Here is a 19,572-nt window from a genome sequence, read left to right as displayed (position 1 = left end):
AGAAACCAAGGAAGAAACTTTGTGAGGGTGGCTGGAAAAGGATGTAAGTCAAATTGGTCGGCATCACTGGATGGGTTCACGTTTCGACAAGTTTCGATATTAGCAACAGTTGTGAGTAGACCGGACACACAGTAAAGGTCAGTCAGCGGAAGGTATGAAGGAAAAACAAAAAAGCAGAAAAAATCGGGATATCGTAATCTGGAGAATCGATGAACTCTCCGTCGGAGTGACTGACAGCTAAATGGCTCGCGATAATGGGCATCGGTATCGGGAGAAATACCGTCGTCGAGAAAATCTCAACACCAGCTAGCAGATAAATAGGAATGTGTAGCGCTGGATAAGAAACCTTGCGAATGTGGATGTGAAGAGATGTAAATCGCTATGGTGGACCCTTCCGGATCGGTTTGAGTATTTTTAGCAGACCTGAGCAGGTTAGATATACCGCGAATGTTGAACAGCAATCAAGAAAAAGCAGCAATAAAAAAAACAAGAACGATTATCACAAAGTAAAAATAGCCTAGCTAGTTAGCACTAGCATCACTCAACGTGAAGATTTTTGAACGATTTATTCATGGATATTCTATAACAAATACTAGCTTTTAAAGGCAGTGTTGCCAAATATGCCACCTCTTTGTTTTAAACTAAAACTACAATTTTCTCGTTATACACACAACACAAATTTACTGCAGGCTTGTATGACACATATAATGTCATTATTCTTACTTTGCTCGGTCGGTTTCTGGGTACCCAATCTGCATTTAAATAGTTTTAAAGTCGCTTTTGGAAAAATATACGGCTACATTACTGCACTGCCATGAAAATGCTTTTCTACTGCTGTTGTGCATTCAAAATGCTGGTTACTGAGAAGTTTTTAAATAGATTTTTGAAAGCTGAATAACGATTGTTATGCATACAAAATGCTAAGATGCTGCAAAAAGTTTCTCAAATGCAAATAATATGCTACTTTACTGCTTACGCTAATGCTTGGTGGTTACCTGTGTAATAATGATATGCTTCACAGTGTTCTGTTTGGATTCTTTCCAGGATTCTGATCGAAGCTTTCTTTGCATTCCAATGGAATCTATTTCAGAGTTTTGATTAAATCCGTATACGATTCTATTCTCTGAATTTTGATGCAAGATTCTAGCAAAAAGCTTCTTAGAGGTCTGGTGGAATCTTTCTCAAAATAGAATTTTACGAAGATTATGGTTCAATCACGATGCTCATAGGATCATGTTCCTGTTTTCAATGAAATCCGGTGATGAATATCCTGCTCTGAGTTCCAGTGGACTTTGACACAATATTGCTCTTCTACTATTATACCCTTCAACAATTGATTCCTGCTCAGAATTCCAATGGCATGTTTAAACCCTTCATGCCCACGTTGTTGATAAATAACCACGTTTCCAAACAACTATAATTTTTGGTTTACACAATATATTTTTACAACGACCAGTAAGGCTAATAACTGGGGGAACATACTGGTTCGGTTGTTCGAGGACTCATTTGATCTTGAGCATAGTGATCGAGTCATTCGATTCGGATCAATGGACTGTCATCTATAAGAGAAGGTGGGTGTTTTTATCTCCTAAATCGCTCTGTCGCTCTGGGTCGTGAAGATCGCGAGTAAGACTCATCTATAACGAATCGCATTCGCTGTTTTCAGAAACAGAGATGACAATCTCTTATGGATGGAACCTTCTCTTAAACATACTGTTCAGCCACTAGTTAATGCTCAACTAGAATAACTTAATAAACTGGAACACGTAGTTTTTGAAGAAATCCAATCCACGTGAACCACATCACCAAACACCTAAAAGTAGTTTAGATGCATGTAATATTTATTTTTTATCCCTCTCGCAGACTGATGGGATTGACGGTATTGTAAACATCATCAAGCCACAATAGATTCAATAGAGTTATCTAAATATAAGGACCTTCGCTCTTTTTAATTTCTATTTGCACCAAGTTCTACTACTAGAGGCTAATTAGTTCTCATGTTAATAATTCACCAATCATTATGACTACTCAGGATTTTATTTATATAAAAAGTCCGCTTCAAGATGTTGATTACAATACGCCTCGATAGTTGTGTATCGAGGAGGCCGGGAGGGCTGATATGAACCTTTTTTCTGTTCTATACCTTTCCTCTATTTATCCGCTCAAAACCAACAATCAACCAGTTACAAATAGATAATTGAGAAAGGATATGCTATGTGTGGTGGTTGGCTATTCAAGTATTGGTAGAGTTTGAAGTACTGATGTATGTCTTTCATGTGATGATCATTACTTCAGCTGTATCTTGTACCTATCTAATCTATTACGTCTCTCATATATTGTTTTTAGTTTCTTCTTTTCGAGTCCTATACAGCCATTCTACACTCCCCTTTAGCTGGGTCAGGAAAGATGGTGATAGGGAACGTTTTAACACTCACATTCTCAAACGCGGTCTTAAGCGGGAACCTACAAAAATGCCCTCGCACACGCGATAACGAATCGGTCACATCCGGAAGTCTATCCATGATCCTAGAATGCCTTCAGCTGGACCAATTAAGAAAATACGCTCATACCTATTAGACAACACGTCTCATGGCGACATGACCGGGAACCCTATCGATATAAGGGATTCCACTCTCTGCCAGAATTCTAACCGCACACCGAAAATTTAATATCAGACTCACGGTTCGTGCAATCATTCAAGAACACACGTAAATATGTTACAAAATCACATCAGCGTACAAACGTTAGAGCCCCTCGCGATTTTCCAAGCAACCTACGCCCATGAACTCGCAAACATGATTATATTCCGGTGATAAGGTGAACGTCTCAGCACTCATAAACTTACCAACGCGATCTCAAGCGTCAATCTACAAACTTCCGCGTTCGCGCCATCACGAATCGGGATCGTCCGGATGTCTCTATCCTCGGTACCAACAGTCTAGGTCCATATTAATTAATAAAAAAATAAAATTGAAAAAAGAAGAAAAAAGTAACTCCCATATCCACTAGACAAAACGTTCCATGTCGACATGACCGGAAACTCTAGTGATATGGGGTAACTCACTCCCTGTCAGAATGTGATCCGCACACTGAAAACTAAATATCAGAATGACGATCCGTGAATATATGAATGGCCGCAGGGTTTCAAAATCAAATTTATACATGCGAAGTCACATACACGCGAGCACACGCGACAAACACGTCAACATACGAACGTTTAAGCCCTTCGTGATCATCTACGCACACCTATGCCCGCGATCGCGCAAACTTGATAACCCTCCGGTAATTATGTGAACGTTTTAGTACTTACGAAGTTACAAACGCGGTCTCAAACGCGAACCCGCAAACGTGCGCGATCATGAATCGGTCACGTTCGGAAATCTTTAGCCTTCATTCTAGCAATTTAGGTCCATACATTCAGTTGGACCAGTCAAAAAAATAAAGCTCATATCCACTAGACCACACGTTCTACGGCGACATGACTGGGAACTCTAATGATATGGAAGAACCCACTTTCTTCTGAACCGTACACAAAAAATTATGTATCAGATTCACGGTCCACGCGCGATCATTCTAGAACACACGCGAATATGCGAAAGGCACACGGTTATGAAATAGAATTTATACACGCTAAGTTACATACACGTTAGCACACGCGACATACAAACGCACACGCGATCGATCACGTTACCGTACAAATGTTCGAGCCCTTCGCGATGATACACGCGATCGCAAGTCCCTACGCCCGCACATACCTGAACCGTACAATGAATATTACATTCAAAATCACGTCCCGCTACAACTGGCCTAAAGCAGTGTTTTAGTGGACGACATTGCCTGTCTCGTCTGCAAATTGTAGTATGTGATTCTGACGGGGAGCCCTTTCGAGAACCTAGCTCTTCAGCTCCAGTAGGACAACTCTAGAAAAAAAAATTGGACTAGATCGGAAGGTAAATATTAAGCAGCTTCTAGCATTGCAAAAGAAGCACCTAACTTTATTAACCCTTTATAGAGTTTGGGGCTATTAATGAATGTTATATTAATAGAAACACGGTTCTCTCACTTAGTTTAGAATATATTTGCATCTATTTCGTAATAAAAACTGTTTTGAAAATGTACTGCTACCGCCGTTAGAAAACGTCAGTCTGTGTAATGTTTGATGTTTTTCCATCGAGATGGTGGTGCAAATATAAAGACAGATCGAGCTGGATAAGAAATTCAAAATGAAATTAAGGTGGGCTACTGGATTTTACCTGCTCAACAGTAAATAACCCCTGGATTCTGAGGATAAGTTAAAAAATGAGACCACAGATTACAGACGTTCATTTATTCAATTTTTTTTTGCAATTTTTACCACTCATAAACCAAATTTTCGGATTAAAAATAGTTGTCTTTATAAATTTGCATCAGCAACATCTAGTGTCTAGAATATTTTTTTCAAAATCGAGCTAATTTTATTGTCCAAAAGGAAATCGCGGTATTTTTTCAAAAAACTCTTCACCAATCTGACACTTTTCACCTTATCTCAATAAAAAAGTAATGAGAAGAGTTGCCAAACTCCTAACAAGTAGATTTCATAAGATTGGAACACTTCTCACTTGATATTACTGCATTTTGAACGAAACGAAAAGGTGGCAATATAGTTGCCACTGCCTTATAAAGGGTTAACCGATTATAACCCAGCTATGTTAAAACTTTTGGTAATTTATAAAATACTTCGTGAGCCCTCATATTATGCCGAATTAAATATGGGAAAAATAAAATATCCACTTTGGAGCGTTTTTTTTTGCGAAAAAAACTAACGTATGAAATTTCATACGCTGGGCTGATAGGGTATCAAAAAATCATTACATAGAAAATTCGGCTAAAATCTTTATATTCAGCATAAAATCGAATAATATCTTCAACCTTGCGAGATCATTCATTTTGCAGCTTTTTTGAATGATTTTAACACTTCTCTCATCTGTCGTGCCGTTTCATCTCATGATTGGTTCATTGCATCAAACCATCTTTCCCTCAAACTTTGTAATTATTTTAAGAAAAAGAGCATTTTTTACGAGAATTTACATAAAAAATATTCTGGCTGAAACCAGGTATGAGTTGCTACTCATTAAACATTTGTTAGCCTTGAATGCACTGATTCAACGTTAAAATCAGCGAGAAAGTTGTGAATCCCCTCCTGGTCCTAAAGAGGAAATAATTTTACCCGAGGAAAAAAGATATCGGTTCAGCCTAGCGTATGAAATGTCATACCTTGAACTACCAGCAGAATTTTCGCAATTGTTACACCAATTTCTTCCATTTTTTCGCACTGACCCACATCTTTCACACCTCTTATGGCCATTAGTTCACAATCCGAAACAAGAATTAGTTACTTAGAAGGTAAAATTAAAAATATGTATTGTTCATATTTTGGTTAGAATTTTGTCCAACTTTGACATTCGAAAACACAATGGAATTTTATAAAAAAACATTATTGAGCATACACATTATAAACTATAGGGTATTAATTAACGTTCACAGAAGACCAGAAGTTTGAAAACTCCTTTATTGTATAACAAGTATGATCCTGAAATGTGTTGTTTTTGCGTATGAAATTTCATACGCTAGGACATAATGGGTTAAACCCGGTTTTTAGTGTTTGATGACGTCAACAGTTCTATGGAAAAATAGTTTTGGAACCGGTATAAAAAAGTTGGGCAAGGAAGAGTTAACAATTCTGATAAGAGAGGCGGTCGCTGGAGGCGATTTTATTTCATGGGTAGCTCAAAAAAAGCTGAGTGTTAGGCTATGTAAAGAGGGCGTCAGCAATACTTCGCGATCATCCACGTAACCTTTGGTAGTCCTTCGCTGGTGACAAACATGAATGGGAGAGTTTGCGAAGACTACATGTGCAGTGATCACCTGACAGTCCGGTACGACATTGGTCAACTAATTGATGCTACTACGACAAGGACGAGGATCTCTTCTTCTTTTCTAACTAGAATGAGGGTTAAAAGAAACGTTAGCTGTGATATGTGACATCACTACGTAAATTAAACTAGAAACAGACGACCTCTAGGTAATTAACACTTTTTTTCTAGCGCACGAGTAATCGAATCATTTACTCCGGAAAATTCGAAGCCCCGCGTAATCGACTTTGACCTGTATTGCAGAAGACACACCTTATTAAAAAGTTTGTCTTAGAGTTATTGCACAAATAGCTATTAACAACTAATACGTACCGTTCACTCGTTACCAATATAAATAATAAATGAAAATCAACTGAAAATACAAATCACACCTTGAAATTCTGACAAGTCGACTAGGGTCATTTACATTTACCATAATAGGAAAATTTAACTTGATCATTTCAATTCGGATTTATTGGCGAATTAAGCTTAAATTCATAAAATAAAACAAAAAAAGTTTGATTCGATTATCCGGGGGGAGATTTTTTTGAAATCCCCGGATAATCGAGTCCTTCCTCTAATTGGTAAATAGGAAATGATAAGTCTTGGAACTAAGGAATAAAGTTCAACCTCTCTGTTCTTTTGATGAAACAGAAAAACATGTGTCTCAATTTTGTCCGTTTCCCGACATTGTCAGTTGAAAAAACATTATGGTGCTGACAAAATCGCTGTATTTTATTATTCAGGGTAAAATTGTTTTAGGATGAAACTAATACACGTAGAAGACCAAGGGAAAGTTGAAAGGACCAGGTAGTGTCTTATACAAAGTGTAATACCACACTCTAGCTTACGCTTATAATATTAATCTAAAGTTTTCATAATAAAGGAAAACATCCTCAACCACTCGCCGCCCCAGACCACGTCACAAAATTAAGTGTAAACACAATCATAAGAAAATCAATTGCACACAAAACTGCAATTGCATTCCCAGCCTTCCCCACTTCAATCACAGCTACACACATGTCTGCCACAGAGTTCCTTTCGGGCAAAGTTTTGTTCCCCACAGCAGCTGTCACCATCTTCATCGACCGACGACGTTGACCTTAAGACCGAAACGGAATGCTCGAACCACTGCGTTTGCGTCGGAAATTGAGCAAACTATATTGCATTCATATTGTAGCTCTCAGAATCGTCCAAATAAGATGTGTCGAGTATAGTTATTGCAACTTCACAATTTTTAATACCAAGCGCAGGTGAGTAATAACGCAGTATTCTGTTCAAGATTTAACTTTTGCGATTGCTGTTCGCTGCAACTTTCTTTTCGTGCCGAATCAAACTAAAACTTACATTCCTACCAACCATTTACTACGATGTGTTCTTGTTCTACGCCTTGTTATGAATGTAATCACACTCGCCAGCGCCGTATGAATGTGCACGATATGGTGTAAAGTTGGCTCGAGGCTTCCCATCGCCGCCCGGCGTCCATCGGCTTCGGGGCTCATTCAGGAATGCTTTCGGGCTCCTGAACATGAAAGTACCGAGAGTGGAGAAAAAGGAACACGAGTACGATCGATGTTCCGAACTGTGTTTAACACATTCTTCCAGCTATTTCACTTCTTTTCATCCCTCACCCGTCACAAGTTTTCTTTCAATCCAACAACAACACAAACACACGTACGCTGCCGACGACTGTGTTCGATACCGGTCTGATGCAGTTTGTCTGGTAGTCCGATAACGTGCAGTTTTTCGCCGCGCCCGTTGTCCCCGGTCAATAGTGTGTGGTGATAATCGAGCTTGGTTCCGAACTCTAACCTTACTGCATGGTGGAACAAACCAAACGGCTGCAAGTAGCGATTTTGTTTTCTTCCTCGTCATTTTTTTTTTCGTTGTGTGCAACACCAACAGCAACAACCATTCTGAAGGATAAGCAATTTCCTCTTGTCAAATCAGGATGGCATCGAGGTGATGCGGGATTGACAACGATTCTCTTACTCGACTTCCCCGAACTGTGGCGAAACGGCGATCAGCAGTTTTTGGTAAAGTTGCTGAACGAGCCGAAAACGAAAAGTCAGTCTGTTTCCGATTTGGCTAAACATGATGAAATATTACACCATATATAGATTGAACTGTTAATTTTTTTTCAGTTATTGGTTTTAGATTAAATTGACAGATAAATGAAATCTTTAAAAATTACTCGCTCATCTCGTCGACTACCATGTTTATGAACACATGACAGCTAAACGCAATGGTTTATTATTTCCATTCTTTTCAACTCTCAAAAATGGTCTTCAAAAGCAATATCATGAACTAATTAACAGAAAAATAATCATCAACGTCCCAAACAAGCCTAGGCTACAGATTTTGCGGGAATCCAATTATCCTCTGGCTGTGCCGAAAAATATGCCGACCACATGCTTGCGCAAAGTTCGTCGAATGAAAGAAGAAGCAGAAGGCAGGGAGGATTGTCACTCGACTTTCCAGCCAGTGCACATCAGGCTAGTTTCACTTCCCGCACTTAGCAGCTATCTACGTACATTAATTAAGCCGAAGGAATATCTCTTACGCTCTCGGGGAACCACTTGGGCGAATACAATTTCCACCGCACTTCAGCTGGTTAGTTCATTAAAAATAAGCATCGCATTCATTTGATGTCCTCTGCACGTTTTCCCTCCCGCGCGCACACAGCATCTTCCACCTCGACACCGGTGTTCACCCAAACAATTTACACTAATTAAAAAGTAGCTTTATTAAGTCAACTTGATGTTTATCCTTTTTTCGCTCTAAACTCTTCCCAGCCGGTTTCCGCGTGTCCCACCTACACCAGCTTGGCATTTTATGTTGCCACCATCACCACCACCACCGCCACCACCACTGTTGCTTCTGCTGGTATACATGTGCTCTTCACTTTCAAGAAGGCTCCCCTTCCCAACTACTATCACCGTGGTGTCCCTATAGAAGCGGATCTGGAGCAGCAGCACTCGGTTCGGTCGGTACCTCAGAACAGCTGGAGCTCGTGGTATGTGGAGTGATGATAGCGAAAAAGCGGGACACTTGGGCGAAGATGGGAAAAGAATAGTGATAATGAGGCTCATGATGACCGTCCCGCTATGCACGTTCGGGTCACGAAAATCTGTTATTCTGGCAACATTTGCTTTGTAATTTAGCATATTTGCTACGGGTGAGCTCATTATTATCAAAGCTTAACAATAATCATTCGCCAGTGCAATGTTGAGGAGGCTTGCCAAGTTCAACCCTGTTCCGATCAACCGCTAGGAGCCTACATTACTGAGTGCCATCGCCCAGGAGCGACACCGAAGATGACAATCATCTAGATTCCGATTCTGTGCCGCAACAAACTCTCGACAGAAACTCATCGACGTCTGCTTCAAGATCCAGCGTGCTGAATTAACAAAGACACGCCAAGAGGTCCTTGCGTCACGTTCAATGCAACAGCGAAATTGATGATGACGGCGTAATGAGAGCGATGAACAATTGTGATATGAATTATGGTGGCTTCAGTTGGGAGGTATGGTTCCGCTGAACGTGCGTTGTGAAGAGGTACAAGCACACTGCAAGCCACGCGCGGTGACACGGGGATGCTGCAACAGTTGGCTAGTGCGAGAATTTTGGTAGAAAAAGTAGTGTAAGTATGAATGTGATGTGGAGAGGTTTCTATATATTTATTTCAGCTTAAAGTATCTAATCTGATCAAATTATGTGTCGGTGCATAGGACCTTTTTTCCCGAGTGGGTAGTAAGATTCGAAGTGATTTCTACCCGTAGTGACGATAGTTCAGACATGGTATGTGTAAGTGAAAATGAAAATTTCCGGATAATAGCTGGTGGCTAATTGGAAACAGCCTTTGTTGATGGGCTGTATGACCGACGACTCAGCGAAAATATGTTTGTGGATTACTGACACTACAAATGTTCCACAGTCCCAATTACTCCTTCCTTCTAATTTTAGTTGCATTAACTTTCCGTTCCCTCTGATAAAACCTTCTTTTCGCGGGTACTGAAGCCCGCATGATAGTGGTGACTAATGGAAAGCTATCTCCGACGACCGACATCCTCTCTGGCTCAATGGAGGTCGATTTGACTATTTCTCCGATGGCAAAAATAATGCCCACATAACGGTTTGTGCATTGGGCCCAAGAGTTGCAGGTTTGAATCCCGCCTCTGGGGAGTATTTTTTCACATAATTGTTTTCGCATAACTCACCATTTCGATCAGTTTTTCTCGTAGGATTCCGCCAAAAAAGTTCTAAATTAATGCCGATAAGTCTCTTTTCAATAGAAATCATATTCATCTAATACAACCGACCTCTGGATGGTGTACTTTTGAACCGAAGGTAAACCATTAAACATTATCGATATACGCGTGATCAAACTAAACAACACACGGACGTGAACGACGAAGTATCTTGTCTACGTACCCGCCTGGGAAGTAGAAATTGTTGGTGTAGTCTCCAACAAGGGCCTTTGATGCGAAGACGGGGTTGGCTCCTTCTGAACCCTTTGCTTTAATCAGTGAAAATTCTAGTTTGCAAGCAATTGCATACAGCAAAGGTCGACAAGTATTAGAGAACAATATATTTTCAGCCTCATTCCGAGCATTTCGCCGGATTAGCTCTTCCAAACTTTGTTCTTTTTAACGTGGCTCGTCTACCTGTATACATTTTTGTGCCGTGGGGTATGCCGTCATTGCAAACAATTGGCCATACAGACATACAGATACCTTTTGTCGAAATAAGGCACGGTGTAAAATGCGGAGAGAATCATAAAGCATTTTCTCCGCATGAACTCTCGGCATATCCCGCATATAAATTATGCGGGGAAAAATGAAGCATTCTTTTACGGAACGCCCCGAGAAGAAATGTCAAGGAGGGCTATGCCACCGGCCACGACTAATTTCTACACTCCAATGTTCACTAAAGAGCGAGAGTCTGACAATATCATTGAGTTAACATCTTCTTTCCTAAGCTTCCTCGTAAAGACCTGAGAGTGTCCCTCGGAAATCTTAGAAACTAGCAGAAATTACTACATGGGACATTGAAAACGCCAGGTGTCCCTATATTTCATTTCCATCATTTTCTCAGGTTTAACACAATGTATTTTGTTCACTTCAAACGTAGATCTTCTACATTCGCCTGGGCCAAGAAAACATTAAGGAGGAGCGTTTTCGGAGATCAGCATACCCTATTATTTCAATCTAATTAGCAGGTATTAAAGTTGTCGTTTGTCAAGTCCGAATGGCAGGCAGACTTATCGGCATTGTTTCCATATACATCGTCCCTCATCCGATTCTAGAAGACTGCAGCTAACACGGTATGTCATGCTGTTGTCTTCACGATTATAACCGATTTATCTTGCTGCATGATATTCGCGACAATTTCAATCTTGAATACGGTGGAAATGACACGAATTCTTACACCATCACAGCGGCTAATTGCGTTAGGTTTATCGTTGAACTCTACCTCAATTAGTGCGTCCACTATATCCGAAGCAATCCAATCAAAACAAGAAATTCCTCCGGTGGAAGCGTACAAGGTTTGGACTGGCTCGCTTCTGTCGCTACTGCGTTTAAAGGTCAGACGAAACCAGTACCGGCACGAACAACAGTGGACGGTCTCCTACTCCGTAATGGGCAGAGAGTGCTCAAAATTGTAGACCAATAGGTAGAAAAGGTCATTAGAAACGCAAATGAAAAACTAAATGTGTTATACCGAATTTCGGACCACACACGACACTGCGCAAATTTTCACTACTAATTTATTTAATTGCTATTCACAGAAGGAAGGACGCACATTAACACTGATCACGTAGACTGCTTATTTATTACTGGTGCCGATGATAAAGTCGTTGATCATGCAGTGCGATGAGAGCGAGAACAAGTTGAGCGGCGGGTAAAAGGCTGTGCTCACTGTGATCGACGGGTGGGTGATCTCCACTGAGATAAGGGAGTAATTGTACTGTGGGATCGTGCTGTGGGGTAAACGTACCGGTTTCCAACATACCGGCCCCTTTGAAATCTCTCCGATTTCAATCGAGATCCTATCCAGCCACTCAACTTCACTGGTTTCTCTGCTACGTACTGCTCGATGCTGCTGTGGTGGACCATCGGCGTCGAGGACGGGAGACTTGCACTCGACTCCGTCAACTGCTATGCAGCCGGCGTCGATAATGCAAGACCCGAGCGACTTCGCTGATCCTACCACTTCTACTGCTGCTGAATCAACTGCTTCGGCTGTTGGAACTACTACTTTGTTCGAACTCTTTCGATTCTCTTCGGGCTTCCAGCTAAGGGTACCTGTATGGACGGGGAAACAGATCACTACCTGATGGCATGAACAAATGGGATGCTACTTAACTTGGATGAATTTTGGGGTGACAGGCTCCGATTACGCAAACCAGAACCGCGTCACCCCGGATTGCTTCGTAGCTGGAACCCTGCTCACCACTTCAGACGTGTGGCTTGCTGAATGTTGTTGTAGTGTGATATTGGAACGATGATGGTATACTAGTCAAAGTTATAGGCGTTAGAACGGAGGCTTCGGGGCTTCCAAATGCACAGGCCTTGATGATATGCTTCGCAGGTGGCCAGATGGTGATGAAGAGATGAATTTAATGTGGACAGCAGCGTTGAGAGTTGATTCCGAAGATCTGCGAAGGAATAGCCCGACTTAAGTCTAGAACTCGAGGGTAAACGGGTTACACGTAACTTAAATGTAGCCCCCTGGCTAGGTAATGGAAGTTAGTTCCACTCAGATGCCAAAGTTTGCCCCTTGGGGGCGTGAATACGCATTTGTTTCAGCGTAGCATCCTTTAAGAGTGCCGTGGAATTTTGTTGGAATGTAGTAACGGATGACGGTTCTACGGAGTCATCATTAATACCAGGACCGATTCTCTAGTTAACGGTTGACGACACATCACATCTGTTGGAAAGTGTAAAATGGTTGGAATCCAGACAACAAATTTGGATGTATAACGTAACTTAATTGTCGGCCCCCGTAGCGTGTGCGGTAGAATGTACCACACGCTGCCGACAGTTGCCCCGATAGGGGCTGTAGTACTTAATACAGTTGCCGTCAGATGACGAGAGTAGATGGGCATTGATCTTGCAATACTTCTTGCGCAGCGACTATCCCGGGAAAACTAAATAGATGCTCGCAACCCTACCGGAGGAAAAGCAAACCAGTATGATCCGTTGATATATTTCGGTGGGTTGAACGTAACTTATGTTTCGCCCCCTGGCATTCACGGCTACGAAGTGCCGCTATCTGCCAAATGTGCCCCAGTGGGGGCTTACAATTCATCGTTGAGAAGTGGTTGCGAGGCCTGATACTCATTGTCCTGGATGGTGCGATTTTGAGGATAGTAGACTCCAGTAGAATAGAATTGATAATTTGATAGTCTTATTGTTTAACTTAATTAAATTGTGTACTTTGGGCGGATGTTGGGACACCCAAGTGCTAATTGCACATAGAATTAAGTCTCCTCTGGGGTAGATAACGCTCTGTTATCGCGAATCGGAAGAATGCACACCTTAGAGATTCCTCTCTCATATACGCCGTCCTTTGTACGAATTGCCACCACGCGTACGTTGCCATCGGGGCCGGCGATGACGTTTGTAACCCGACCCAATCGCCATTTGAGCGGTGGTAGATTGTCATCCTTTATTAGAACCATTGTGCCTACAAAAATGTTGTTCCGTTGGCGAGTCCATTTCGTTCGATTGTGAAGATCGGACAGGTATTGCGTGGACCATTTTTTCCAAATCCGTTGAACGACATCTTGCGACCTCTGCCAAATAGTTAATCTGTAGTCCGGGATATCCTCCAGGCTCGGTTCGGGAACTGCCGTTAACGGTCGTTGGATCAAGAAGTGACCGGGAGTCAGAGCTTCGAAATCTGATGTGTCGTTACTGATTGGAGTTAGTGGCCGAGAGTTAAGGATTGCCTCGATCTGTGCCACTACGGTCTGCATCTCGTCGTGCTGAAGAATTCGATTACCGATTGTGCGCTTGAAATGCCCCTTGAAGGATTTCACTGCCGCTTCCCAAAGACCGCCAAAGTTTGGCGATCTTGGAGGGATGAATCGGAACTCTATTCCGTCGTGCTGGGCTCCTCGTGTTATTGTTTGCTGAAATTGCTCGTTGTTAAAGAGTTGAGACAACTCGTCAAGTTCACGTTTGGCGCCGACGAAGTTGAGAGCATTATCACACATCACCAACGCAGGTATCCCTCTTCGAGCTACGAACCGCTTGAAAGCAGCGAGGAAGGCTGCACTTGTCAGGTCTCCGACAAGCTCTAGGTGAACAGCCTTTGTTACCAGACATACGAAAATCGAGACAAAATATTTTCTTGGAGCAGTTCGTCGGATGGGGTAAACTACCTGAAACGGTCCGCAATAATCGACACCTACTTTTAGAAATGGTGGTGCAGGAGTAACTCGCTCAGAAGGTAAATCAGCCATCAGCTGGTCTAATACCCGCGGTCTGCTGCGGAAACACGACACGCATTCGTGAATAACTGTGTTAGTTAAACGTCTGATGCGGGTAAGCCAATATCTTTCGCGGACACTAGCAATCAAGAGCTGTGAGCCTGCGTGAAAATGTTTCAGATGATAATGTACCAGAATGAGTTTACTGAGTGGGTGGTGGTGACTGAGGACGAATGGATGTTTTCGGGATGTCGATACTGGTGCATGGCGCAGACGGCCACCAACTCGCAAGAAACCTTCAACCAGAGTGGGATGGATCTGGATTATTTCTGAAGATGATGATACTGGTTTTCCTTTCTGTAGTGCGGTAATTTCGGCAGAAAACGATTCCTTCTGCGAGAGACGAACTAGAGCCAACATAGACTGTTCGTGTTCACCATGACTAAGGCTTCCAATTTTTCTGCTTCCGTTTGCGCGTTGTTGTTGGATGTTGTGGATGAAACGACGAATGAGTGCCACTATACGAATGAGGTCGGAAAGCGATGATCGTAATGCAAAGATATCACTAGGTTGATTTGTCGTCGCCGGCAGTGCAACCGACTTCTCCTCCAACAATGAATGGTCAATCTCTTCATTTGGCGTCTCTACCTTCCAAGTGCTGCGATCTTGGAGCATCCACAACGGTCCATCAAACCAAACTCTCTGATACTGCAGCTGTGCCGGGGTCATTCCGCGCGAAATAATGTCGGCAGGGTTTTCAACTCCTGCCACATGATTCCATGAACTACCCTTAGTAAGGTGCTGGATCTCCGACACACGATTCGCCACAAACATCTGCCACCTGGATGGTAGTGACGCTAACCAGTACATCACAATCGTTGAATCGGTCCAGAAGTACGCAGTATGTTGAATTTTGATGCTGTCACGAACTTTATCATACAGATGACTAAGCAGCAGAGCGGAGGATAACTCGAGACGAGGAATAGTCTGTTTCTTCTTCTTTCGTTTCAAATCTTCTAGTGGTGCGACTCTGGACTTCGCTGCTAACAACCTAACCTCCACTTTGCCATCTTGAGCCGTACAGCGCACGTATAAACAGGCACCGTAGGCCTTCTCGGATGCGTCGCAGAAGCCATGTACCTCGACCGACAACAAATTTGCCCGAAACGCCACCCACCGAGGAACCGACAGCGATGACAAGGCAATGAGGTTCCTCCTATATTCCTGCCAGAAGGACTGCATTTCTTCCGGTAGTGAGTCATCCCAATCGCATTGATGTTTCCACAGTTCTTGGAGAAAGATTTTTGCTATGACAACCACTGGTCCAACTAAACCAAGTGGGTCAAACAAACGAGCTGCATCAGCAAGAACCGTTCGTTTAGTGATCACGGCGGCATTACTCCAAACTGGTGAATGGAAAAGGAATTTGTCGGAAGTAGGTTGCCATAATAAACCTAGCGTTTTAACTGGAGAACTCGACGAATTCAAGTCAAGAGTCGCACGATCATCCAATAAAGAGTGCGGTAAATCAGCCAAAACCGCAGGACAGTTAGAATTCCACTTCCTCAATGTGAAACCACCGGAATTCGTTAGCTCAATCATCTCCCTTGTCAATTCCTTGCCGTCTTCGATGTTGTCTGCTCCCGATAGCATATCGTCGATATAGAAATCTTCTTTCAGCGCACGAGCCGCACGTGGAAACGATTCCACTCCATCTTCAGCCAACCGCTGCAAGCACTTGGTTGCCAAATAAGGAGCGGATGCTGTACCATATGTGACGGTCGTCAACTGAAACATACGGACTGGTTCGCTAACTGAATCCCTCCATAGAATACGTTGAAGATGTTGATCAGCCGGTTGTACCATCACCATTCGGTACATTTTTTCGACATCGGCAACGACAGCGATTGGATGAAGCCGAAAGCGAATAATAATTGAAAGCAGATCTTCCTGAACTACAGGACCGACCATTAAAGCATCGTTTAACGAAACTCCAGATGAAGACTTGCAAGAGCCATCAAACACTACTCGGAGTTTAGTCGTTGTGCTGTCAGGCTTCAATACTGCATGATGGGGGAGATAGAACACGGGATATTTGTCGGTTTCGCTCGTAACCTCCTTCATGTGACCTAGTCGTTGATACTCGCGGATAAATTCAGCGTAACTTAACATCAAATCAGGATTCGACTGGAACCGCTTCTCTAATCCAGCGAATCGACGCATGGCAATCGTTTTCGAATCACCAATCTGCTGAACGATGAATTGTCGCTTCGGCAAGGACACGACGAATTTTCCGCTGTCGTCGCGAGCAGTAGTCTGATCGAACAGTCTCTCACACGCTGTCTCCTCAACTGACTGTGTGCTGTTTGTTCGACACGTCTCTAGTTCCCAGAATCTTGTCAGCAACTTATGAATATCAATCGTTGTACACGATAATGACACTACTGGTTGCAAATTTCTCGAATGATGTGAAACTCGTCCCGCAATAATCCAACCGAACACTGTATTTTGAAGGATGGGTCCATCGATTGAAATGTTCGACCGACCTTCCGAAAGCAACTCGAAGAAATGCTCGGCTCCGATGATCATGTCGATCTGTCCTGGTTCAAAAAACTGGGGGTCTGCAAGAATTAGATCCGCTGGGAGAGTCCACTGAGATACGTTGATTTTTTGAGTCGGCAGGGTTGTCGTAAGCTCCGAAAGAACGTAAAAGTTCATGGCTCCAATGAACGATGATATTTTCGATAATCGCGGATGGATGGTAGCGTGGACCAATTTCCGCGAAATGGCGGTGGCACCACCAATCCCTTGTACAGCAAGATTTTCTGAGGTGGAACGAAACTTCAATTTCTGACAGAAGTTCGATGTCATGAAACAGAATTGGGAACAAGAGTCTAGTAATACTCGAGCTAGTCGTGTACTGCCGAACTGATCTTGGACATGTACGACAGCAGTGGATAACAAAACCTCTTGTGTGTGTGTACGGGTGCTGGAAGGCAGGGCCACGGTGTTGTTTATTGTGCATGATTTACTTGTGGTGGGCAGTGGTTGAGTGTGCATGTTTTGCGATTGTGTAACAGGGAGAGAGTTTGTGGATGTTTGAGCTGTATTGCTGTGGGTTGGTTGGCTTTGGGTTGGAGGTTGTGTCTGTGGTTGCTGCTGATTGGCTACTACGTGTGTGTTCAGCGCTTGTGGAACGGAGGATTGTGATTGCAGGACAGACGACTGTAACGATTCTGGGTGCAGCAACGAATGATGTTTTCTTTGGCAATGGTGGCACGAACCTCTATTGCAGACACGAGCTTGATGTCCTAATGATAGACAGTTTAGGCACAGTTTTAATCTCCGAACTGCTTCGTTGCGCTCCGCGACTTCCATCCTTAAGAACTTGGTGCAGCGAAAGGCGGAATGGAAGGCTTCACCGCAGAATTGACACTTGCCATAGGATTGAACAACGGAATGACTAACGCCTACTCTTGTTCTCTCTTCTATAACCGAAGATGTTTGTACTGGAGTAATGGATTGAAGAACGGAACAGTGATTTCGCAGAAATTGTATCAATTTTTCATAACTGGGCACATCCTTGGAATTGTGATACGTTTCCCAGTGGCGTAGTGTAGAAGCATCTAGGCGTGAACAGATCATATGAACTAGAATGGTGCTCCAATTGCTTGTGTTTTCTCCCATCTTGTCCAACATTAAAAGATTCTTTTCAAAATCTCCGATGAGTTTGTTCAGCGTTTCGTAGTTTTCCCTTTTCATAGCCTCCACCGAAAACAAAGAGTCCAAATGCGCTTTGACGATAAGCTTCGTGTTTTCATACCGTTTTTCCAGCATACACCAGGCCACATCATAATTAACGGATGACATTTCCACCGCGCTTATCTCCTGCAGGGCTTCTCCAGCGAGTGACGACTTCAGATAAGTGAATCTATCCATGGTCGTTAGTTGATGATTTTCGTGAATCAGACTCCTGAACGTGTCGCGAAAAGTGACCCATTCTTTAATTTTGCCACTGAATGTCGGCAAACGAATATCTGGAAGCTTCACTCTGGAAAACCCAACAGCCGTATCTTGCGAGGTCGAACAGTGACCAGCTGTTGCACTACCGAACATATCCGCCTTCCAATGTACGAGTTCACTCTTCAAATGACAATACTGATCCTCAATATCCAACATTATACGCACATTCTCATCTTCTCTAGCTTCTGCCAACGTTTCTAGTCGCTCTGCACGCTCTTCATCCGACTCCTTCGTATCTGCTTCAGACAAGTATGAAACATTATCCGTTAGCAGCTCGATTTTCCTACGGACCACGTGGAACTCACTAAACGCCATATCTAGTCTCTGAAGACGAATATCAAGTTGACTGGCGTGTCTTTCTGCGTCGAAGGTATCCAGAAAGTGTTGAATAGCATCGAATGTCTTTCGAAGGTTCCGCTCCTGCTTCTTCAGATCTCGTAGTTCAGCCATTACAACTTAGAGTTTGGATGCACTGTAGCACAGACAAATTCTAAACAGACACTTTATTTGATTCTTAAATCTGAATAAAATTGCACTAGTTTTTTATACTGCAAAAAACTTTCACTCGACTCGACGTTCCGCGCGCGACTTGACTGAGCAGACGACCGATTGTGACAGCAGCGAGAGGAGCCAACCAAGCAGACAACCATCAATGGAAATTATCCGAAATATAATAAACCTTCCAATATTGAAAGACACAGCGACTCAATATGATAGACCACAGTCCCCTGAAGGAAAAATCGCATGCAGAGAAAAACTCGAATTTCTATAATCCACTTTATTGCCACACCGAATACATTTGTGGTCTCATGCAACACCACCCCAAGCATGCAAAATACTTCTCTGCTGATGGCGGCTGGAGCCGCTTGAAAAGTTTATTCCAAACGCCAACTACTTCGTCCCGCTCAGCAAATGCCGCAGATTGAATCCACTTAGCCGCACACGATTGTTGTCCGCACTGGTAAAGTCTATCCGACGGCGCGAGCTCCAGAGATAGCTTCAGCTGCAACCACACTGTTTGTGCGTCGGGGTCGATGTCCGATAGCCAGAGGTCAGAGAACCTTTCGCTTCTTTCTGCTAATCTGCTCACACAATTTTAGCGAACTTTGCGCACACTTTCACTGGTTCACTTTCTAAGTAAAAGTTCCTCGAAATCCGGCTCGAAGGACCAAAATGTTATACCGAATTTCGGACCACACACGACACTGCGCAAATTTT

The 19,572-nt window shown here is 42.9% G+C and overlaps 2 protein-coding genes across 7 annotated transcripts in view; both read right to left on the bottom strand.

Annotated features, from left to right (window-relative positions):
• LOC131684436 (LIM domain transcription factor LMO4) overlaps positions 1–19,572 on the bottom strand; it is a 1,051,444-nt gene that overhangs the window by 203,677 nt on the left and 828,195 nt on the right. The window lies entirely within an intron of this gene.
• On the bottom strand, positions 13,378–18,804 carry LOC131679459 (uncharacterized). The gene has a single exon (XM_058960188.1). The coding sequence runs from the start codon at positions 18,802–18,804 to the stop codon at positions 13,378–13,380; it is 5,427 nt and encodes a 1,808-aa protein (XP_058816171.1).

Source organism: Topomyia yanbarensis, chromosome 2 (assembly GCF_030247195.1).
Source record: "Topomyia yanbarensis strain Yona2022 chromosome 2, ASM3024719v1, whole genome shotgun sequence".
Classification (NCBI taxonomy): Eukaryota; Metazoa; Arthropoda; class Insecta; order Diptera; family Culicidae; genus Topomyia; species Topomyia yanbarensis.
Note: the sequence above shows the minus strand (reverse complement) of the source record. Positions and strands in the feature narration are given on the sequence as shown.

Coding starts and splice junctions, on each gene's coding strand:
- LOC131679459 (XM_058960188.1), bottom strand. CDS start 18,804: ATGGCTGAACTACGAGATCTGAAGAAGCAGGAGCGGAACCTTCGAAAG.